This window comes from Sapajus apella, unplaced genomic scaffold (genome assembly GCF_009761245.1).
Source record: "Sapajus apella isolate SASKATOON/1434 unplaced genomic scaffold, GSC_monkey_1.0 scaffold44, whole genome shotgun sequence".
NCBI lineage: Eukaryota > Metazoa > Chordata > Mammalia > Primates > Cebidae > Sapajus > Sapajus apella.
In genome coordinates this window covers 2,692,400-2,716,068 of record NW_022436984.1, presented here as the reverse complement: position 1 = coordinate 2,716,068, position 23,669 = coordinate 2,692,400, and the positions used below count along the sequence as shown (strand labels likewise).

General features: G+C 49.1%; 1 protein-coding gene across 5 annotated transcripts in view; it reads right to left on the bottom strand.

Annotated features, from left to right (window-relative positions):
- Positions 1-23,669, bottom strand: part of TOGARAM2 (TOG array regulator of axonemal microtubules 2) — a 76,011-nt gene that overhangs the window by 4,008 nt on the left and 48,334 nt on the right. For 4 of the 5 annotated variants that reach the window (XM_032239187.1, XM_032239189.1, XM_032239186.1 and 1 more), the window contains 6 exons: positions 21,640-21,798; positions 16,746-16,863; positions 16,234-16,328; positions 14,231-14,423; positions 13,112-13,328; positions 3,291-3,377 (listed from right to left, as the gene is read on the bottom strand). In XM_032239187.1, the coding sequence (XP_032095078.1) occupies positions 3,291-3,377; positions 13,112-13,328; positions 14,231-14,423; positions 16,234-16,328; positions 16,746-16,863; positions 21,640-21,798 (869 nt within the window). Of the gene's footprint in view, positions 1-3,290; positions 3,378-4,867; positions 4,987-13,111; positions 13,329-14,230; positions 14,424-16,233; positions 16,329-16,745; positions 16,864-21,639; positions 21,799-23,669 lie in introns of those variants that run through there. The other variant, XM_032239191.1, reaches the window with a different exon arrangement.

The following is a 23,669-nucleotide window of genomic DNA, read 5'->3' as shown; positions in this document are numbered from 1 at the left end:
AAAAAAAAAAAAAAAAAGGGAAGGAAATTCTGACACCTGCTACAACATGGATAATAGATAAATCCTGAGGATATTCTGCTGTGTGAATTAAGCCAGACATAAAATGACAAAAACTGTATCATTCCATTTATATGACATACCGAGATAGCCAAAATCATAGAGACAGAAAGTAGAATGGTGGTTACCAGGGTCTGGTGAAGGGAGGAATGGGGAGTTGGTGCCTAACGGGGACATGGTTTCTGTTTTCCAAGATGTGAAGAGTTCTGCAGATGACTGTAAAACTTCATGGACACTTAGTACCCACTGAACTGTACACCCAAAAATGGTTAAGGTGGCAAATTTTATGTTGTGCATTTTAACACAATATTTTTAACAGGGGGTAATGTGGCTTGACTGTGTCCCCACCCAAATCTCATCTTGCATTGTAGTTCCCACAATTCCCACGTGTCATGGGAGGGAAACGGTGGAGTCTTTCCAGTGCAGTTCTCATAATAGTAAGTCTCAGGAGACCTGACGGTTTTATAAGGTTATAAGGAGGAATTTCCCTGCACAAATTCTGTCTTCCTTGCCACCATGTAGGATGAGTGGCATGATTGTGAGGCCTCCCCAGCCATGTGGAACTGTTCGTCCATTAAACCTCTTTTTCTTTATTAATTACTCAGTCTCGGGTATGTCTTTGTCAGTAGTGTGAGAACAGACTAATACAGCAAGGAAAAGTCAGAACTATCTCAAGAACCAGGCCCAGGCACGCATCCTCCACCCCGACACCCACCAAAGGCTGGGGGTCTCCACCTGTGCCCCAAAGAGCCCCCTTCCCCATCCTGCTACATTTTCTCCGCTCCTGCTCCTTGCATTCTCTTCCAGAGTCAGGTGCGTTTACACTTCAGCCCCCAGGAAGCTCACTCCACAGGAAGAGTAGCAGTCCCCACCTGAACTCAGTTCCACAGCCAACTCCACCTTCTCCATTCACATCTTGGCTAATAGAATTCGGGCTACTTCAGAGCCACATGCCCCAGGTGCAAGGATGTGGTGGTCACCTGGGTAGCAGGGGTTGACTCTGAAGCTGGCAGAGATGGTGAGGCCCTTCTGGGGGCCAGCCTGAGGGACTAAACTCCAGCTTAGAAGCAGCTGAAGTAATTAGCAGATTTACTCCTATTAAGCCATGCTATTATTAGACATCGTCTGTGTCAATAAAAATTTTCTTTTCTCTTCCTGGTGGACACAGAGTTAACAGAAGAGCTATGGAGAAGCTCTTGCTTTTGAGGTCTCTTGGAAATAAGAAAAAAATGACAGTAAGTGGATATGGTGAAGATACTAGCCTACCTCTGGGCCCCATAAATTACCCAGACAAGGACAGGTAAACCTTTCATGCAGAAAATGCTGATTTTGAGCAATGGCAAAGGGTTCCTTGTCTGGTGCCTAGGGCTGTCTTAGTTATATACCCTGTTCTGCCCCAGCGCACCCGCAGCCAGCGCTGCCTCACTCGCCTCCGGGAAGACCTCTAACCTGCCTTCCCGTAAGGAAAGAGGCCACTCCAGGAATGCTACAAGGACAGAACCATGCAGAGGCAAAGCCAGGAGCAAGAGATAGGGCAGGGGAAGAGCTGAAAGGGCAGCTGGCATCAAGGTCCTCTGCCATACAGCATGTGCCGGGCCCCTCTCTGAATGCTCACAGCCGGGCTAGGAGGGGAGGGCAGCAGAAGACCAGTGATACCATGTGGGACGCAGCCTTGAGAAGTACTTGGGGAGAAGGTAATGCCAGAGCCAAGCAGGTATCCCCCAGGTAGGGTAAAAAGAATGGAGAAGGCTTTCCAGGCAGGCAGCCATGTGTGGGCAGAGCAAGAGGTTGAGAGACCGGCCACTGCGTGGACGGTGCATGCAGGCACCCAGGAGACAGAGTGTCAGGGGAAGCAGCACAGCACAGACCTGGGTGCTTGGCTCTGCAGCCAGCCTCCCAGGACATGTGCTGCATTCCTCACCAAGGGACCTTGTGCATGTCACTTTTCTGAGCTCCATTCTCCTTTTCTCCACCAAGTGGAATCTACATCCTCCTGTGGGCTGGTGATGAGGATTCAGTGATCCAGTGCATAGAGCTGGGGGCAGGAGAAGGGGGCACAGCCTAGAGCAGCAGTGACAGCTGTGAGCCACTCCAGGGGGCCTTGACACCATCCTGAAGACAGCCCAGGAGCCTCACAAAGATGGAAGTTGGGCTGGTGCATGATCTGTCTGCGTTTCAGGGGGACCATCAGGAGTTGAGGGAACAGAGTCTCCCTGCCCCTCTCCCTAGATGGGACCTTCCCAAGATAAGGGAGGAGGCTTTGTGCAAGCAAAAATGATCATGAAACCAAGCTAAGTAACCTGCCCAAGCTCAGGGCTGCTGGTGGTAGATGGGTCTGTGGACCCCAAAGCCTGTGTCCTTTCTGTGTTGCCACCTCAAGGGACACAAGAACCAATTTCAGCCCCAGAATGAATTCACTTGGACTTCTCCTATAGACTCAAAGCAGAAACAGGATTGGAGCAACCTTTCGTCAGCTGAAGCTTGAGCAAGGCTGAGCAGATTCATGCCGAGTCCCCGTCTCCACATAACACAGTCCCAGCACCAGCCAAGGGGTCCTGTGGGGTTAAAGCCCAGCCTGCGCCTGCGTGCCAGGCTGCACACACCAAAGTTGCACATGGCAACCTTTTCTAATTCTCTTCATGGTGCTATCAATTGACCAAGCCATATGCACCCACCAGGCAGTGTCTATCTGGAAAGGGAGGCTTCTTCTGATTCACACAAAGGTACTCTCTAGGCTAGAAGCATCCGTGTCTACCAGGAGGAGGAAAGGCACCCAGGTTGAGTGTCCCTTATCTAAAGTGTTTCGTACCAGCAATATTTCAGGTATGTATCTGATTTGGGAATATTTCCATGATACTCATCAGTTCTGCATCCCTAATCCCAAAATCTGAAATCAGAAATGCCCCAATGTGCATTTTCTTTGAATGTCATGTCGGCGCTCAAAAAGTTTCAGATTTTAGAGCATTTCCAATTTTCCAATTAGGGAGATTCACCCTGTAACAGTTTCTTAAAACCTCTTTTGCTTTTGTACAAACATACCTCATTTTGATCAAAAACAAAGACTGTCTTCTGGCAATGTGGAGATTGTCACACACACAGAAAACCAGATTATCAAAATTTTAAATGATTGATGGGGTTTATTTCAGGTCTAAGATAACAGGGTGAATGATTCAACCACAGGCCAGGAGAGAATCTACCAGGAGGCTGGGTGGGGCAGGGCTGGGGTTGCTCACCTGCCAGGCGATCCGTGACATCCAGCACTGCACGGCCACTCAGGAAACGCACCCGCCCAGCAAATGCTGGAAGAAGGCAAAGGTCGTCTGAAAGAGAAGGGGGATGTCAGTGGCCATGCCGTTGGGGGCTGAGTGATGACAGCATGAGGAGTTTGCAGGGCCACATACCCACAATGCCTGCATGGGGGTGAGGCCTTCAGGGGAGCTGAATTAATTTTTCCAGGTCACAAAGGGGCCACTTAAAGTGAATGTATGTAGCGTGTTTGGGAAAGAATGAGTGGCCTCAAATAGTTAAACTGGCTCCCAAACAGGCTTCATTTATTCCCACAGATCTGGTTCATATTGTCTGTGCTTCTCAAAATTGCCATAGTTTTGGGGCAAAACAGAGTAGATATATGGATAGGTAGGTAGATAGATAGATAGATAGATAGATAGATAGATAGATAGATAGAAGATGGATGGATACATGGATGGATGGATGAATGGATGAATAGATGATGGAGATAAGATGATGGAAGATAGATAGATAGAAAATAGAGATGAATGGATGGATATACAGATATTCTTTTAGGGGAAACTGAGTTACACACAGGTCAGTAAAGGGTTAGGATCAGAATTTAGAAATTATAGCTCTTCTCAAAGCCTGAATTTGTGCTCTAACTACCAAGATGTACCCACAGCCAGTGGTGGTTTATTTCCACACTGAATACATACTGATATCATCTATGTAACAGGCATGGGGCTAGGAGCCAAGTAAAACCCAGTCCTCCCGTCCCCCTCAAGAGGCTCCTCTGACGAGCAGACAGAGGCTCACACATGAACCCTAACACAGGATGGGAAGCCCTGTGCTCTTGTAACCAAGAGCCTGCAGGTCTGAAGCCAGGGTGACCTCTGGTCCTGGTGGGCCTGGGCTCTCCACACTTCAGCACTGTCAGTCCCAAGTCCCAGGAACCCAGGATGCCTGGTCATTGTTGGAAATAGATGCTCAGTGCTGCAAAGAGAAATCAGCACTGAGACAACGGATCTTTCAGCAACACAATTTTTTGCTTCCTGGACTGCAGGAAGGGTACTCTCGCTAACCATTGCACCACAAGTGTACAATGAACAAAGGAAAACAGATTTATCCCTTACGCACTTGGGGTTGTCCGTACTGCTGTGGCAGATCTCCGCTGGCTGGAGTCAGACCTCACAATCTAAACCAAAACCCAATTGGCTAATAACTTAAAACTTTTCTAAACAGATAAAAGCAATGGAGAGCTGGGACATGCCTATGAGCTCATCCAGCACAGATATCTTGGTTCAAGTATAAGGACATAAAATGTACTACGTGACTGTAAGCATGGCATGTCTAACAGCTACATAGGATAGGGCTTAACAAAGTTATTAGCACACTTATAACTTATTCTTTAACAAGAAAGGAAACTGTAAAAAGGAATTTTTCTACTTCCCAGTCATTCTATGCAGAGCAGAAGCATGGCTCCGTGTGGGAGCCGCCAGACTAAGCAGCCCTGGCAGGGTCAGAGGAGGGAGTTTGTGGGTTGAGGAGCACGTATTATCATCAGTGGTTTATGTATGACCTCACTGCCTGGGCCTGATTTTCTTCATGCTTGTAAACTCCAGGTGGTCTGAATCCCAGATGCAGCATGAATGTACTTGCAAAGACGGCTAAATTTATCGTCTCTATGCCCCAATACGCCTTTCAGGAGGTTTGGAGAAAGAGGGATTTTAAACCCTTTTTAAAAAATTGTCCCAGTGTCCCCACCCCCACCCCCAATCCCAGCTCCACCAACTATCCAGCCACACCCAGCTGGATAGGCACAGCTTCCCGGCTGCCCAGCCACGCCCACAGGTAAAGCTCCGGGGACTGAGCACCTCTCCATTTGTATCTTGAAAAAACTGAAATAGTATGAGTGTTCATTACCGAGATGAGCCTCTAATGGTGAAATCACAAGCAAATGGGGTGGGGAGTTTCCAGGATAAAGAGGCTCTGGCTCCTTCATGTTCGACGTTGACTGCAGTGGGAGCCCGTAACTACTGAATTTAGAAGCTGCTCATTTCTCCCCATTCTAGCTGACACCTCCTGGTTTCTCCAGCTATTAAACTCGAAGAGCTGCATGTCTCACAAAGACACAAGGTGAGAAAAGTGGCCCTGTCCTAGAAAGGTGGCTAAGCTCAGAACTACACATCAGCATCAGAACCTTCTCCCTGTGGACTGCAGAGGAACTGCCAAGCTCCCAGCATTTTGCAACCACACTAGTCACAGCTTAATTCAGCAGGAGGTGGGGCAAGTAACACAATGCACTTTTCAGAGATGTGGCTCTGGGGCTTTCCTGCACCTGTCAGGGAGGGGAGGGCAGGTGGCCTGTGTGATGTTACCACAGCAGCCCCAACTTTCGTGTCCTGGGTCCCAGGAGCTGACATCTCAAGGGCAGACTTCTCTTTGCAGGGGACAGAGTTTTTAGAACTCTGTACAAGGAAGTCTGTCCAGTCTGACCTTTCCCAAGTTCCTTCAAGACCTCAGCACACAGCCCCTGTAGAGGTGAACTCAAAGCTTTGCTTTTCTCATCAGGCACAAGTTTAGCTCAGAGTTCATCCCTGCTCCCCTTGCTCTCCTCCTGAGGGACACAGAGGAGAAAATGTACCCCGGTACATCTCTGCTGTTTGCAAACGCTCCATCCACAAGGCAAGAGGCTTTAAAATAATTTGTCCTGGGAGATAAATGAGACGCCAGCTTCTAGAATATTGCAATTAGTAAGACAAGGTCTCGGGGTGCATTGGTAAAGCTGTTAATTGCATAAGAATAGGTTTTTATATGAATGGCACCTCTTTCATTGCTTCCAGGTGTTTCTATCTGTCCCGCCCCCATCATTTACCTGGACTCAGATTTGAAGAAAAGGACTTCTTCCTCCTTGGTCATCTCCCACAATACTCAGTCTAGAACATTCTCTAAGGAACATGGCTGTGCTTTGGTCAAGGATAGGCCAAGATAAACATCCAGAGTGACTCAGCAAGTTTAGAGCACAGGCGTATAACTCCACTTGTTATCACAGCCATGTAACCATAACATGGGAAGGCCATGCCTTGGCCCTAAGCCACCATTGTCTGTAAAAGGTATAATTGCCCTGCTGACACTGTACAGGCTTGTGTGTGCCCAGAGGGTGAAGCTACTGCCCCCTGTAAGAAAGAATGACCGTCTGGCAGATAGACATAGAGCCAGGAAATGGCTGTGCCCAGAGGAAAAGAGTTAAGCTGCTGACCCTGAAGACAAGGGAGAACCGGCGCAGCTGCGTGTGGGAGCCGCCGGACTAAGCAGCTGAGGCCGAGGAGATGGTGTGAGAGCAAGCTGCTGATGAGAGCTGCTGCTGAATAAAATCATCTTTCACCTGCCTACGGCGCCCAAGTGTTCTTTCTGCGCATCCACCCACTCCCTTCCTACCTCAGCACGAACTCGAACCTGACCCTGGGTGTGACAATTGGCTTATCGTGAACCTGACATCTAGACACAGTTGGGGGTCCCCACTTCTGGCCCCAAACATCCTCCCTCCCCAGAGCCAGAAAGAAGTGAACTTGGGGAACACTTAAAAATACGTATCCAGGCCAGGCATGGTGGCACGCGTCTATAATCCCAGCATCTTGGGAGGCTGAGGCAGGGGGATCACCTGAGGTCAGGAGTTTGCAACCACCCTGACTAACATGGTGAAACCCCACCTCTATGAAATACAAAAAAAAAAAAAAAATAGCCAGGTGTGTTAGTGCATGCCTGTAATCCAAGCCATATGGGAGGCTGAGACAGGAGAATTGCTTGTACTTGGAGGGGCAGAGGTTGCAGTGAGCCAAGATCATGCCATTGCACTCCAGCTTGGGCAAGAAGAGCGAAACTCTGTCTCAGAAAAACAAAATGCATATCCAGGAGAGACCTGTGCCAGACCGTGCTCCCATGGTGCACAGCACATGGCAGGTGTTGAATAAATGCTTGTAGCATGCAGGGCAATGTCAAGACAGAACACAGTGTGCCTGAGCTGGTCTATGAGCCCCAGAGCACTATGCCCAGGCAGGTGGCCTGTCTTTCCTCTGGCCACTTTTAGAGTGAAGGCTCACCTTTCAGGTTACCTCCAGGTTCACTAAGACACACTGAAGCATAGCAGTTATAAGAGCTCTGAATACAGGCTGCCTGGGTTTGAATCCCAGCTCTTTCACGTTTTACTGTGGAACAGTGGACAAACCACTTAGCTGCTCTCTGCCTCAGTTTACCCATCTATAAAATGGGGATGATACTAATAACTTTCTCATAAAGTTGCTATAAGGGTTCAATGAACAAACAATGCTGAGGATAGTGCCTAGAGCATATAATTACTATGCAAGTATCAGCTACTATTGCTACTATTATTACCTTAAAACTCTCTGAGAGCCCAGCAACCAACATGGTAGAGAGACCAATGAAGAGGCTAAAATCTACTTTTTAAAAGCTGAAAATCTACACTCCACTAGTCTAGCCTGGGGCTTTCCTCGGCTGCTTTTCTGCATCACAAGGAAGCAAAGACTGACCTTGCAATGGAGAGAAAACCACCACCAACCTCAGCCCAGAGACGCTGTCCTTCCTAGGCTCAGACTCCCCTCTCTACAATGGGGTGGAGGTCTAAGGGGCCTTACACCTGTCCCATTCAGCCAAGCCCTGAGGCCACCAGGTCACATCATCCTCCAGCTACTGGGAAGCCAGATAAGAGCTTTTACGAAAGTGTAGAAAACATAGTAGAAAACAAGGACAGTGGCAGCAAGGAAATAAGCCAGACTGGGTCAGACTGGAGTCCCTCAAATAACCACAAGAGTTGGTAAGTTATGACATACCACACTCACCATGGCTGCCAACACTAAGTATGTTCATCTAAAGAAAAAACTGAGACTGGGCCAGATGCGGTGGCTCACACCTGTAATCCCAGCACTTTGGGAGACCGAGGCAGGTGGATCACCTGAGGTCAGGAGTTTGAGACCAGCCTGGCCAACATGGTGAAACCCCGTCTCTACTAAAAATTCAAAAAAGTAGCTGGGCATGGTGGCGCATGCCTGTAATTCCACCTTCTGGGGAGGCTGAGATAGGAGAATTGCTTGAATCCGGGAGGCAGAGGTTGCAGTGAACCGAGATTGCACCACTGCACTCCAGCCTGGGCAACAAAAGTGAAACTCCATCTCAAAAAAAAAAAAAAAAAGAATAAGAAAAAACTGAGACTGATTCACTTGCACAGAAACATGCAAGCTACGGTGCAGCCACATGATGGAGCTGTTAAAAGTGACTCAAGGCCAGGCACAGTGGCTCACGCTTATAATCCCAGCACTTTGGGAAGCTGAGATGGGCATATCACCTGAGGTCAGGAGTTCGAGACCAGCCTGGCCAACATGGTGAACCCATCTCTACTAAAAGACAAAAATTAGCCAGGTGTGGTGGCACACACCTGCAATCCCAGCTACTTGGGAGGCTGAGGCAGAAAGATCGCTTGAACCTAGGAGGTGGAGGTTCCAATGAGCCCCGACTGCACCACTGCACTCCAGCCTGGGTGACAGAGCCAGACTCTAATTCAAGGAAAAAAAAGTGACTCAAGAGTATAATCTTCTGCAAATGCGTATGCTGATTTTTTAAAAGCAGGATGCAAATTCAAATGTATAACATCACAATTGTTGCACTGAGCCCCTATTATCCCCTATTAACAGGAAGGGTATCTGGCTCAAGAGACCCAGAGCCAACAAACGAGACATGGGGTTTTATTAGGGCCTTACCTACAGGGGAGAGACTCCAGTGACTGCGGGCTGAATGGGAGAACCTCATGGCCCAGTGTGGGAGGGCTGGGCAGGAAAATCACAATCATCTGCAAACAGCATGCAATTTATACAGCATATTCACCTGGCAACCTTCATTTACCCCCCAAAACTCGGGGCCTCAACCCCCTGTGTGGCTCATGTTCCAAGGAACAGGTCGGGGGCTCAGATGTGCCTCAAAAACAAGCAACAAATCTCAGAGTTGGCCATTCCCAGGTTCCCTTGCTCGGGACACACGTTCAGGTGTGTCTGCCATTCAAAGTCATTCTAAGGGGATGCTTAAATTATTGCTATCAGGTGTGTTTACCCTACAACACCCATGCACACAAATGTACACAGGAAAAAACTCAAAAAATACCAAATGTTAGTAACGGTTTCTTTTAAAAGTTGGGACTATGAGTGAGGGATTTTTTTGCCTTTCAAATGCTTTGTATTTTCATTTTCTCAATAAGAAGTATGATTTCTTTACAGTGGTAGAAGCGAACTTTAGATTTTTTAATTAACTAGAGAGACTGCCTAATGGGGAACTGGGTAGTGTTAAATGAAAGAAGCAAGATCAAAACTGTATTTACATTATGATTTTTAACCAGGGAAATTTGTATATAGAGATACAAAAATAGAAGACGGAGATATTTTTAAGCAGTTGGCATACTGGAGAAGCATCATGGATGCATTTTTAAATTCCATTAACAATATAATGTTCATAGGATTTATATAAGGTAATAAATTTAAAGTCAGAGAGCAAAATAGCAAAAGTAGACCTGAAGCCAACCCATTCCAAGCTTATCTGCTCTCTCCAGTACTGACCAGGGGCTGGACTAAATTACGAGAGTTCCTTTTGGCACTGAGAAGCCTGAATGCTGAGGTCTGACCAGGAGGGGATGAGCTGTCAGCAGCCTGATGTTTTAATTAGTGACGTTTCCTCCGTAACTAACTCAGTAACAGAGCCCAAAGACAGAGCCAGCCAGTTCTACTCAGGAACTTCCTTGATCCCGGAATAATTCCCCTGAAATCAGAAGGTCTTACTGCTAAGTAGAAAGAATGCAACTTGAGCCTCAATCCCAGAGAGGCCTCAAGGCTGGCAGTGACAGATGGCAGAGGTCAAGAAGCAAGCTGCAACATGTCTCATTCCTTACTACTTCCCAAGAAAAGGGCATGGGCAGAAATCCCCACCTGCTCCATCAATACTCCATTCAACCCCACCCACCTTGGGGAAAACAAGGGCTCAGAAGAGATGATGTTGGCTTCTTTATCACTGAATTTTAAAATTTCGTGAGTTTTAGTAGGTCCCTAAGAAGGTCATCCTCCCAACCTGGCTGTGCCATCTGGACTTTATGCCAGAAGACATCTTAGCTTGGCATTATTCTTGCTTGATCCTCTTGATCTCCAGGGTAGCAGGAAATAAACAGTAATCTGCTGAGCTGTTGCTTTGTTACTTTCCACATTTAAATATTTCCCAGCATTGAACAGTTCATCTCCAGCCTGGAGCCCAGAATCCCTTATGCAGCATGAAAAAGGAGGGTTGGAGGAACACTCCTGCCATCAGAGAAACTGGATCATATCCAATTCAAGCCACTTCCAGGAGGGGCCTCTGGTGGTAAGGATCCCCCAAGAAACCACTAGAAACACCAGGCTCAGCTTGGGTGATCTGGGAGGACTTTATACCCCTTCTCTTCCGTCCAACTTGATGCACTCTTTGCCGCTACCACTCAATTCCCTGGGACACCGAAGAAATTTAGCTACTTCCATCTGCAGCCCAGGCTCAGACCATTACAGGCAGATAAGAACCATTCCCAGAGACAGAGTCTACCCTAGGTACTCCCGGGCAATGATGAGTTCTCCTTGTGGATGACCTAACTCCCTCCAGTTCTGACCTACGTGGATGTGGAAACCAGCTTGGCACTTCAAAGTTAGGAACACTTTCAAAACCCGTTTTGCTGGCTGGGCTGAGAGGGTGTGGCTTACAGCAAAGCCACTGGGTCCAGATAGCCCATGCCTCACCTGCTCAAAAATTACTTGGATCTAAAACAGTATATTTGGCTGGGCTCAGTGGCTCACACCTGTAATCCCAGCAATTTGAGAGGCCGAGGTGGGTGGATCGCCTGAGGTCAGGAGTTCGAGACCAGCCTGGCCAACATGGTGAAACCCCATCTCTACCAAAAATACAAAAGATTAGCCAGGTATGGTGGCGCACGCACCTGTAATCCCAGCTACTCAAGAGGCTGGGGCAGGAGAATCAATTGAACCCGTGAGGTGGAGGTTGCAGTGAGCTGAGACTGTGCCATTGCACTCCAGCCTGGGCAACAAGAGTGAAATTTCCATCTCAAAAACAAAAAAACAGTATTTTACCCGTTGGGCTCCACCAGAGCCTTTTGCCAGGGATTTACTGGACTGCATTCATCCCTTTGAGGCCCACAGCACTCCAATCCAGCCTGAGCACTGACCTATGGATTAGAGAGGAAGGCAGCAACGCTTCCCGTTGCACCAAAGCCTCTGGCTGATGAACCAGAGGGTACATTGTCAGCCATACCCAAAGAGGCCCTGTCCTGGAAGGATGGAGTTAGGCGTCTTCCTGGTAGCTACAATCCTGCCATCAGGTGAGTTCAGATCACAAAAGCAGGCCATCCCCAGGCTCTCCTTTCCAGGAGGTCCAGTCTAGTAGGGGTACAGCAGGGCCCCAAATAAGAGGGACCTGAGTCTTGTGACAATGTGAGACACTAGATTCTGTTGCCCGAAGCGCCACAGTTCCAGCAAGCTCAAGGAGGCTGGCCTTGATGGCAACAAGTGGAAACTAAAACACCTGGTAGGGAAAGAGTTAAAAATTTCTCTCCCTAGACAAGGATGCTTATCCTCTTCAAATAGCTAAAGCCCATTTTGCTTGGTACAGGTTTTCCCAATAAATCCAAGGCCCATAGTGATTTACCAAGAGCCTTGGTTATTGGCAACAGCAATCTCACTTACCCAGAGCAGCGCTGAGAACAAGCCGTAATTCAGAGCTGGATTTATATTGTTTGTTCTACAGCAACAAACTCAGCAAATCATAAATTTCCTCTGAGATGAAGAGCAGAAATTGACAATATTTATGAACTCAAGAGGCAGCGAGGGACCTGACCAGGCCTTTGATTTGTAACTGAAACTTTTCCTGGAGCCTCCAGCCAAGGGCATGGCGGCTGTCCCAGCCCCAGGGAGCTGGGCTCAGGCCAGGAAGCGGGTTGGGGGTAAGCCAGTATGTCAGTAGGTGTGTCCAGCCCCACTAAAGGATGGTCTTCAGATGCTAAAGGCAAGATGTTGCTCTATGCTCATCGGGACACACAGCAACAAGGCTAACAGGCGGTTTGCAGACTATGACTTCCTCGCACTGAAGCAAGGCTTGTTTGGGAAAACTGGTCCTTCTGCTGGGCTGGACATAAGTCTGCTCATGTGCTACTTTCTCCACACACATGAAGTTGGGAATTTGCACTTTGGTCCATGTACTGAGTACACCAAACATCACCTTATATCTCCCATGACAGGAATAAGAAAATACGAGCAGATGCACCAACATTCCCTGTAACATCCCAGAAGCAAAATGTCATACCAAGAAGCTCTCACCTTCCCTGATGTCTCTTCCATAACTCCCAACTTTTTTCCTTTCTATCCTCTATCCCCTCCCTCCACTTCCCCTCCATGCCCATCACCCCAAGCTTAAGCCTTCCCAGAACTCCTGACTCATCCACTGTGGTGCCTCGTGGCCCGGGGGGGTCATTTCCCTCATGTGTCTATGAGGAGGCTGGACTGGATCATCCCCACGTCACCTCCACTTCCAACCACCCGGAGGTGTGGGGGGACGTGGCATGGGAAGGCCCACCAGCCAAGACCTTTGGAGGCCCTGGGACCCACCTCTGCCCTACACAGCTTCTGGCGAAACATTTGGTGGCCCGGGAACCAACCAAGGTCATATCCACCTTGCAGATTTCCAAGCAGGAAGGCAGGCATGGCAACCACAGCCACACAGGCCCAGGTGGGACACTCACCCAGGCTCTCAACCATTGCATCCAGCACATCCACCGCAGCCACATAAATCCCTGAGTTCTTGGAGTTGAGGTTGTCTGCAACAGCGATGATGATGGAGAGCAGCATGGGGTGTAAGCTCTCTTTGAGGAGGGGGATCATCTTGGCGAGGGACTCCAGCGCCCACTGGTTCACTTTCTTGTTGGAATCCTGAAGCCTTGGGGTGAAAGCATCAAAGACCTATTGAGGAAACAAACCAAGAGTGCATGAGAATCCAGGCTGGCGGGACTCGCACCGTGCAGGCAGCTTGGAGCCCCCCCAGCCCAACTGAGCGCCGTTCGCAGGGACTCCTCCTGCATCCCTGACCTATGCCAGAGCACTCCCAAAAACGAAGAGCTCACCCCCTCAAAAGGGTGGTCACGAGGGGAGGAACTCGCAGGTATTGAGCACTCATCGCGTGACAAGTGTCCAGGACATCTTGTTAGTTGCTCTGCACTCTCCTTTCCACTGACTGATCTTAACAACCCAGGGAACACGTGTTATCGCCCTCACTTTCCCATAAACAACAGCAACAGCTGGGGCTGCAAGACGCTCAACGATTTGCCTGAGATCACACAGCTGGTAAGAAACTTGGACGGAAACCCAGGTCTGCCGACTCTGAGCCTGTGTCTTTGTTCAGCTTTGTAACTGACTGTCAGCATCGTCACTCCATGAAGAAGCAGGCACCCACCGTAGTGTTCAGCCTGTGAAGGGCTTGTACCTACTCCTAACACACCTGTTCAGCAACCACGGCCCCGTCACCTGTCCAGCCGCATGCTCTGCCCCAAACATTATGTACCTAACTCCCCAGAAGCAACCCAAGGCCTCATCCCAGTGCCCGCCACCTCTGCCTCCTACCCGCCTCGCTGTAAATCTGCTAGAAAGACAAGAGACATCGCTGAGCATTTCTAAGGTGCCAGCAGGAGGTGGTGCCCTCACTCAGCCACTCCCAGGTAGTCGCCTTACAAAGGCCAACTGCACAGCAAGTGCTCCTTATGCCCTGAGGGGTCTGACCCAATGTCCGGCCCCATTCAGGGTTGTCCAAATTCAAGTTGCACCCACAGAGAAGAGACAGCTTGGAGGGAGAAGCCGGCAGTGCTGACCTGGACCAGGTGGGCAGCCACGAGCTCCGGCTTGGCCTGGCAGAGCTCCAGGAGCCGCCCCACGCCTTCCATCCGGGACCGGAAGTCCTTGGCCTCCAGCAGCCGCGTCAGCTCCCGCAGCTGCTCCACCATCTCCCAGCCGCCCCGCAGCGAGGAGCGCAGCCCCACCAGCCTCGGGCCATTGGAGCTGAGCCTAGGTAAGGAGCAGAGTGTCTGACCCCCAGGGACGAGCCCCGCAGAATGAACCCACTTCCAGTCCCATGCCACCTTCTACAGGCAGATGGGGCAGAGACCACCCCCAGCTTCTCCCCACCTACAGCTTGTTGCCCAGGGCCCTAAGGGGTCAGGGGTCAGGGTTCTCTCCTCCCACCATTTTTTTCTCTTTTCAGAAGATATTTAAGCAGTGGGGGAGTCAGAGTGAGGGAGTAGCTAACCATAAAAAAATGACTGTACACATTTTTTTTGGGGGGGGGGACAGAATCTCCCTCTTGTTGCCCAGGCTGGAGTGCAATGGCATGATCCCAGCTCACTTCAACCTCGACATCCCGGGTTCAAGCGATTCTCCTGCCTCAGCCTCCCAAGTAGCTCAGATTACAGGCATGTGCCACCATACACCCAGCTAATTTTTGTATGTTTAGTAGAGACAGGGGAGGATTACAGGCATGAGCTGTGATTACAGGCATGAGCCACCACGCCTGGCCAACTGGTGCACATTTAATGTATGAGTGGAGAAAAGACCTTGGAGGTCATCATGGCCAACCTTCTGCCTGGCTCCTGTACCTGAGCCCCGGCTGGCTAGGCTCTGCTCACATCCCCCAGCGACTTGGGAAATTGTAAAAAGCACCATTTTCTTACACTGGGATCATATGCCCATCACAGCCCTGTGGCCTGTTCCAGCCAGCATGAGAGCAGCTCCGTGCAGAACTGCTGTCTCCCTCCCTGAGTTCCAAGCCTGGGTCATTGAGCTCATGCCCTACACCCAGGTCCCATCCAGCAGGGCCCACTGTCCCTCATCCTGTGATTCACTCCTGCATTCCACACTCATTGTCTACTGAGAGCCAAGAGCTGTGCTGTGCACTGAGAAGTGTGAGATGAGAGCACAGCCTTTGCCTTTAGGAGCGCACAGACCAATGGGAGACCGAGACGTCAACTGGGCTGACAGAGGTATAAAGAACAGGGCAGCCTGCCACCCTGAGGATGTGGGAACCGAGTGGTAGAGCTTCCTGGAGAAGGGCACAGGTGAGTTGAATCTTGCAGAACCAACAGGCACGTTCTAGGTGTGGATGGCACCTAGGATAAGCAAAGGCACAGCCAGGAGAGAGGACATGGAGGGACCGTGAACAGGAGCTGCTGCCATGTTTTGCTTATCCCAGGTGCGGCTCTGATCTGGCTGAGACAGGAAGAGTGGGAGAGGGGGCAGGAAGTTACCTTTGACGAAGTGGGCAGGGGGCTTCCCTGGTACCCTGCTAAGGAGTTCAGATGGGATCAGCCCAGGACATTGCAGAAAGGCTTATGTTTGAAGCACAGGAGTGACCATCGGACTCCTGCTCAGTTTCTAACTGCTCCCAGCACCCCCACACACCCTCCCCCCAGCCTCTCAGTCCATGCCTTCTCATCTGCCTTACTTAAGCGTGGGCCTCTGAACTAGTCCCAGGCTGGCCACTCTGGTGGGTAAAGGATCTGCTGGTCCAAGCAAATGGGAAACACTGAGCTCTCACAGACAGCCTGACCACAGATACTAAAGGAATCCCACCCACTCAGCTGGGACTGCAGGAACCAACTCCTACTGGCTGATGCTCCCAAACCCAGGATTTGGTCTCCTTGGGATTTGGGTTGGGGAACACATCCTGCAAATTCATCTATTAGCATTGCAGACCCACCAAGGTCTCAGCGGTACCCCAGATCCATGGGTCCATCCCAGAGCCACCCCTGGCCATGCGCAAGCAGGACGCCTCTGTCAGAAGTCTTAGATGTGAAGCCCAGAGAGACAAGAGCAGCCGTACCCCTCCTCAATGGGCAGCCCATTCTCACACACCACCAGACTCCTTGACACCTTGTGGCCTTTGGCGGAGGGAAGTTCATCATGATCTTCTGTTCCCTTGAAAAATATACACAGAGCATGAGACAGAAGGAGTGGTCCTCCAGGGAACTGCCAGACATTCTAGTGTAGACATAACAACGGCAATAATCCCCTTCCACCTAGAAAAGCTTCGGAGGTCACAGTTGAGCCTTCCAGAGCCCTGAACATAGCTGGGGCAGGGATCAAGATCCCCAGTTAACAGATGAAGGCGTGGAGGCCCAGGGAGGCTCAAGGAACAAAGGCAGTGTGGGGGCAGAACCAGGTGTGAGCACAGAGGACAGAAATCACATCTATTCCACCTGTCAGGAGCAGTGGATGAAATTAATGCCTCTGAAATCCACTCCCCACTCCCCTGACCCACTCGAAGGCTGCCAGGCTCAGCACTGACACCCCCACCCCCAAAAGGCCATGAGCCACTCATGCCCCACAACTCACCTGCTGTTTAATGCCTGCCATGACCTTCTGCAAGTCGTGGGATGGGAGGGACTGCTTCAGAAATGCGTCAAACTTAGTGTTCGCCATCAAGATATTCACCATCTTCCGGCCATAAAATCTGCCACAGGAGAGAGAGCAAGATAAAGAAGCAGCCTCCGAAATGCATAATAAAGTTACTTTACAGCTTTACATAATCTTCCTAATTAAAGAGAGTTTTTAATACTTTTTCTAATTATAAAAGCAATCACTACCCAGTTAACAAATGGATTAATAAAAGAATAAACATCGCCCATAATCCCATTACCAAGAGAAAGTCACTAGTAAATTCATACATATTTTCCTATAGTCTTTTTTCTGTGCATTTACTTTCTAGTTGATATCAGAATGTACACACAAGTTGTATCCAGCTTTTTCACTTTATCATTCATAATCATCTTCCCAAGTCCCTTAGAACTCTCCATAAACATCCTTTTTAATGGCTACACAATATTCTGTTGAATGGCTATACCTAAATATACTCAACTTTTTTCTAATATGGAACATTTAGAAGTCTGAGAAAGAGTAAAGTAGGACAGTATAGGAGGGCATAGTCAATCTACCCAATGAACAGTGGTAGCAGGTGAGGGAATCAAGGAGGGCTTCATAGAAGAGGTGACCTTTGGGTTGGGACTCAACAGATAAGTAGGAGTTCACAAGTTGGGTGGGATTTGGGATACATCAGAGGAAAAGGGTTATTTAGGACTATAACACAGTCTGACGTGTCTGCGGGGGGATATGTTGGAGAATAGCAAGCAGGGGTTAGACACAGGAAACAGGCCAGAGGAAAACACAGGGCCCTGTTTAGGGAGATGTGAAGGAGCTGGGCTTCAGCTTGCAGGCAACAGGAAGCTGAAGAATGACTCAATTTGTACATTAGTCAAAATGTCTCTAGCAGCAGTGCGGAGGATGGCTCGGTGGAGACAAGGCTAGGGGCCAGGAGACGTATTAGGAGGCCACCATAAGGGTCCAAGCAAGAGATGCTGCAGGCCTGAAATGAGGCAGTACAGTGAGGATGAGAAAGCACAGTCAGATCCAAGAGCTGCTGAGAAGGTTGAAGCCACAGGATTTGGTAGCTGGCTGGAAGTGAAGCAGGAAGCATCTAAAATCATAAATCATATTTCACTCAAACCTAAGGCTCCATTAATTGTAAAAGGCACCCTTACTTTATTTTCCACTAAGGAAAATCAGAAAAATTAAAACTGACGATTTCCACAGCCTCCAACGACACTGCTCCACGTGTGAAGGCAATCTTTCTACAAGCTATCTCAGAAACGGAAGATAGCATTACTTGTCGGTATTTTTCTTCCTCAGTTCAGGTAAAGTTCTTATTGATTGCTTTGCAAAAAATGTGGGACTTGGTCATTCCTTCCACAGTGTTTGCTTCATTGATATCTAATGAATAGTCACTGTTATGTGGCCATGACTTTTCTCATATACAATAATGATTCATTTCAATTGAAAATAATAGTGTAATATTTCTAAGAAACTTTAAAGAGATTAAACTCAATAATTCTCCAGAGAGTACCAAAAATCACTTCTGAAAATAAATTAAGTTTACGAAGAAATGCTCATAGTGTAGCTTCTACAATGCAAAACTTAATTCAGAAATTAATAGTGACAATGACCAAGTGTGTGAAGATGTGGATGGTATAACGACATCATAAGCTGGGCACAGTGGTGCACACGTGTTGTCCCAGCTACTTGGGAGACTGACTCGGGAGGATTACATGAGCCCAGGAGTTCAAGGCTGTGTGCAATGATCACACCTGTGAATAGCTACTGCACTCCAACCTGGGCAACATAGCAAGACCCCATCTCTTAAAAACAACAAAAACACCTATGTCATAATCACTGCCTAGCCCAACTGAAACCCAACAGCAACTGTGAAATGCCTCTCCTTGTAAGATGCATGCCAATTTTAAAGATACTAAAATCAAGGGAGGATGTGTGTCTTGAAATCAATGAAGTATGAGAGTCCTCATTTTGCCTCTTGGGTGGCTTGGTAAATAATGGTCACTTTTAATGATAGAGAGAACACAGTCAGAGAAGCAGACTTGGAGAGGAGGCAATGGGTTCATTTAGGGACGCTCAGCACTGGCAATGGCTGTAGGACATTGGATGGTGGGTCCCATGGAGGCTTTAGAAATAGGGGACTGATGCTCAAAGAAGGGTCTGGACTGGAGGGAAAGATTGGGAAGCCCCCAAATTTGCTGGTGGCTGGAGCCACCAGAAGTGAAAGCTAGAAGAGGAAGAGGAGGCCTAAAGACACCTTGGCAGCCACCTACACTCAGGTGGCAGGCAGGGGCAGAACAGCCACAGAGGGACAAGGCGAATCCCCAGAGTACAGTGCCATGGAAACCAGGAAGGACAGAGTTCCAGGAGGGAAAAGGAAATGTGGTCAACATCATCCAGTGTAAGGGAGAGGTCAGAATGGAGAGGAGCATCAGATCTGGAGAGATTTTAGACCTTGATTTCCATCCCTCCACCAACAATTTAAAACCAACAAACAAACCAAAGCCTTTTACTTCTTGTTTTTTCACATTGCATGGCAGAGTTACACGACACTTTACTACATAGTAGATGCTACACAAAGAATGGCTGTTTCTAGACATTTCATCCCGCTCCTCCAGTACCCTAAAGCTCACTCTTCAAAGCATTTTCCCCAAGTTTAATGGCAATGTGATTTGTGTTTTTTGTTTGTTTGTTTTGGCTTTTGTTGAGACAGGGTCTCACTCTGTTGCCCAGGCTGGAGTGCAATGGCCCTATTTCAGCTCACTGTAACCTCTGTCTCCTGGCCTCAAGTGATTTTCTTACCTCAGCCTCTCAAGTAGCTGGGACCATGGGCACAGGCCACCATGCCCAACTAATATTCTGGTATTTTTTGTAGAGACAGTATTTTGCTATGTCTCTACATAGCTCTATGTTTCAGCCCAGGCTGATCTCAAACTCCTGGGCTTAAGAGATCCACCTGCCTTGGCCTCCCAAAGTGCTGGGATTACAGGTGTGAGTCACTGCACCTGGCCAGGTAATGTTTTGTTTTAATTTTTTATATCCATAGGATATTAAGGAACAGGTGGTGGTTGGTTACAAGAGTAATTTCTTTAGTGGTGATTCGTGAGATTTTGGTGCACCCATCACCCGAGCAGTATACACTGCACCCTATTTGCAGTCTTTCATCCCTCACCCCCTTCCCACTGGTTTCCCCTGAGTCCCCAAAGTCGATTATGTCATTCTTAGGCCTTTGCAACCTCATAGCTTAACTCCTCCCACTTATGAGTGACAGCGTATGATGTTTGGTTTTCCATTCCTGAGTTATTTCACTTAGAGTTAATAGTCTCCAATCTTGTCCAGGTTGCTGCAAATGCCATTAATTCATTCCTTTTTATGGCCGAGTAGTATTCCATTATATATATATATATATATATACACACACACACACACACACACATTATATTCCATTATGTGTATATATTCATTGTGTGTGTGTGTGTGTGTGTGTATACCACACATTCTTTATCCACTCATTGATTGATGGGCATTTGGGGTGGTTCCACATTTTTGCAAGTGTGAATTGTGCTGCTATAAACACGCGTGTGCAAGTATCTTTTTCGTATGACTTCTTTTCCTCTGGAGAGATAACCAGTAGCGGGCTTTCAGGATCCAGTGGTAGTTCTACTTTTAGTTCTTTAAGGAATCTCCACACTGTTTTCCATCGTGGCTGTACTAGTTTACATTCCCACTGGCAGTGTAGAAGTGTTCCCTGTTCACCACATCCATGCCAACATCTATTATTTCTTGATTTTTTGATTATGGCTGTTCTTGCAGAAGTAAGCAAAACCTTCTACCTCTCCACTGATATTCCTCATTTCAGCAAATGGCATTATTATCCGCCATTGTTCAGGGTAACACTTTAAGAGCATCTTCAATTCGTCTTTGAAACCCTTACCACCTGCATTCTGTTGGCTCTGCCTTCAAAATACACCCAAAGCCGCCCCCCACTCTCCAGTCCGAGCCTCCAGCCCCTCTCGCCTGGGCTGTGGGGCAGCCATCATCTGCTGTTCCTCCTGCATCCCTGCCTTTCTCTCTCACTACCAGTCCTGCAGCAGCCAGAGAGGTTTGCTTTTTTTTTTTTAATCATAAAGGCTAGCAAGCATGTAAAGAAACACTCAAACTCATTATGAATAAGCAGAGGGGAAAGGCACTCTAAAACAATGATGAGCTATCATTTTCACCCATTAGATAGATAAAAAATAGAAATCCAGACATTGCCGCACGGAGAGGCAGGGCAGGAAGGAGGCTGACGCGGACCTCAGGCAGGGCGGGGCTGCTGGAGCGCACACGTGCGCCTGACCCGCAGTCCTGCGCCTGACCCGCAGTCCTGCCCCTGGGCACGTCAGAGGCGGTGCCATGCAACACTGTTTGCAGCAGGGAAGAACGGGAGGAATGGCAGGCACTACATCCCCAGGAAGTAAACTCCAAGACAACAGGGGCTTCATTTTTCTTTTTCACTGCTGTATCCATAATAACAGAAAGAGTGATCATTAAACATCTCCAGAAAAAAAGGCCTGAATGGTCTCACAGCGAACAGTGCTGGGGTGAGGTAGAAACAAGAGCAACCCTTTCTGGGTAGAGGGGAAATGGAAGGTGAGAAAGTGAGGACAGGAAGTAGGGACCCCTCCCTGAACGGGCTTGGCCTGACGGAAGGGATGGAACAAGAGCTGAAGGGAAAAGACACAGCTTCCATCCACCTGCCTGTCCCTCTGCAGGGTCCCAGGGAAGCTGAGCTGCGTGCTCCAGGCCCCTCAGGGCCGGCTGGTTCCCCTGCCTGCCCCCAGGCCCGTGGCCCTAACCCTACCTGGTGTCCTGGTTGGAGTCCTGGGCCAGCCTCACCAGGTTGTGCACCAGCATATCTGTGCTGTCTCTGGTGCCCGAGAGAAGCTTCTCAGCGCCGATCTGCTCCAGCACCGCCCAGAGGTGCTCAGCTGTGCATTTCCGGACCAGGGGGTTCCGGTGGCTGAAAGGAAATCATGGCCAGGGGTCAGTCTCAGGATGGTGGTGTGGGAGTCCCCAGACTGCAGACGTGGGTCTACCAGTGCACACCCATGCTTCATGCCAGCCAGGGGTTCTCAAAATACCTGTCCCATACAAGCTGAGGGAAATCTTTGGGGAAAGAGCACTCATTTTCTACTAATAGGGTGACGGCGACAACGGGAGAGGGAAGGAAAGCCACATGAAGCCACACAACATTCTCCAATACACCGTATGCCACCATTCTTGGACGCTTCCTGAGCACAGATCCTTCCTTCTGTCTAAATACGCTTCTCCGTCTTCCTTCCACCTAGAAAAGCCCTATCTAACCAATGCCTCCTCTTCCTTCCCCAGTCCCACAGGCAGAATTACATGTCCCAGCCACGGGTAGTGCTGTCTTTGTCCCCCAGGGAAGCACAGCTGCACCCTTAGGGCTCCCACCAGGCTGCCAGCTCCCTGTAGCCACGGACCAGTTTATCTGTCTCCCTTAACTAGGAAGTAAGCTCCAAAACAGGGGCTTCATTTTTCTTTTTCACTGCTGAATCCATAATAACAAAAAGAGTGATCATTAAATACCTCCAGAAAAAAAAGGCCTGAATGGTCTTACAGAGAGCGGTGCTGGGGTGAGGCAGAAACAAGAGCAACACTCAGTGGGTAGCGGGGAAATGGAAGGTGAGAAGGTGGAGGCCGGGCGTATGGACCCTCAGCGGACTTGGCTTGATGGAAGGGGTGGGACAAGAGCTGAAAGAAAAGGACACAGCTTTCACCCACCTGCCTGTCCTTCTGCAGGGTCCCAGGGAAGCTAGGCTGCACTCTCCAGGACCCTCAGGGCTGGCTGGTTGCTTTCTCTGCCCCCAGGCCCCTGGCCCTGCCCTACTGGTGTCCTGGTTGGAGTCCTGGTTTCCCCCTCTGTTGAAACCCCACTGTCCCGCCGGTGCCTGGCACATCCCTGGCGCTTAGCAGAAACTTACTGCCCATTTGCTGAACTGAACTGAGACAGGAGGGAGAAGAGGGGTTACTGGGTGAGATGATGGGCACAACAAGTAGAACCCAAGCTCCATCAGAGAAACCTGTCAGAATGGCGCCTCTTTATTTTATTTATTTATTTATTTTTGAGACGGAGTCTTACTCTGTCACCAGGCTGAAGTGCAGTGGCATGATCTTGGCTCTCTGCAACTTCTACCTCCCAGGTTCAAGTGATTCTCCTGCCTCAGCCTCTGGAGTAGCTGAGACTACAGGTGCCTGCCACCACGCCTGGCTAATTTTTGTATTTTTAGTAGAGACGGGGTTTCGCCATGTTGGCCGGGATGTCCTCGATCTCTTGACCTTGTGATCTGCCCACCTCGGCCTCCCAAAGTGCTGGGATTACAGGCGTGTGACACCACGCCTGGTCCCCTCTGTCAAAGGGCCTCTGTGTCCCCACTCCATCAGGCAGCACTGACCCTTTTGTCCCCTAGAGTCCTACCCCAGTGAAGAAACACAGTGGGGACGTCAGAGCTCTCCCTACTCAGCATGGTCTCTGGACCAGCAGCATTGGCATCTGAACCAGAATCTGCATTTCAGCAAGATCACAGGGGACGCAGATGCACCAGCCATGACCCCTGGTTCTCGTTGACAGTGACCCGTTGCCGGTCCCTCCATGCCAGCACCTGTTATCCATTATCTCACCTCCACCCCATTAGCTACTATTATCATCAACATTTTGCAGGTGAGGAAGCTGAGCCAAAGGGAGGCACCCAGAGAAAAATACAATTAATTTCTCCCAAGTGAATTATAGACACAGCAGGCACTCAGTGAATGTCAGGCACAGGCAGGCACCGTACTAAGTGCGCTTTCATGAGTCAATTCAACTACTTA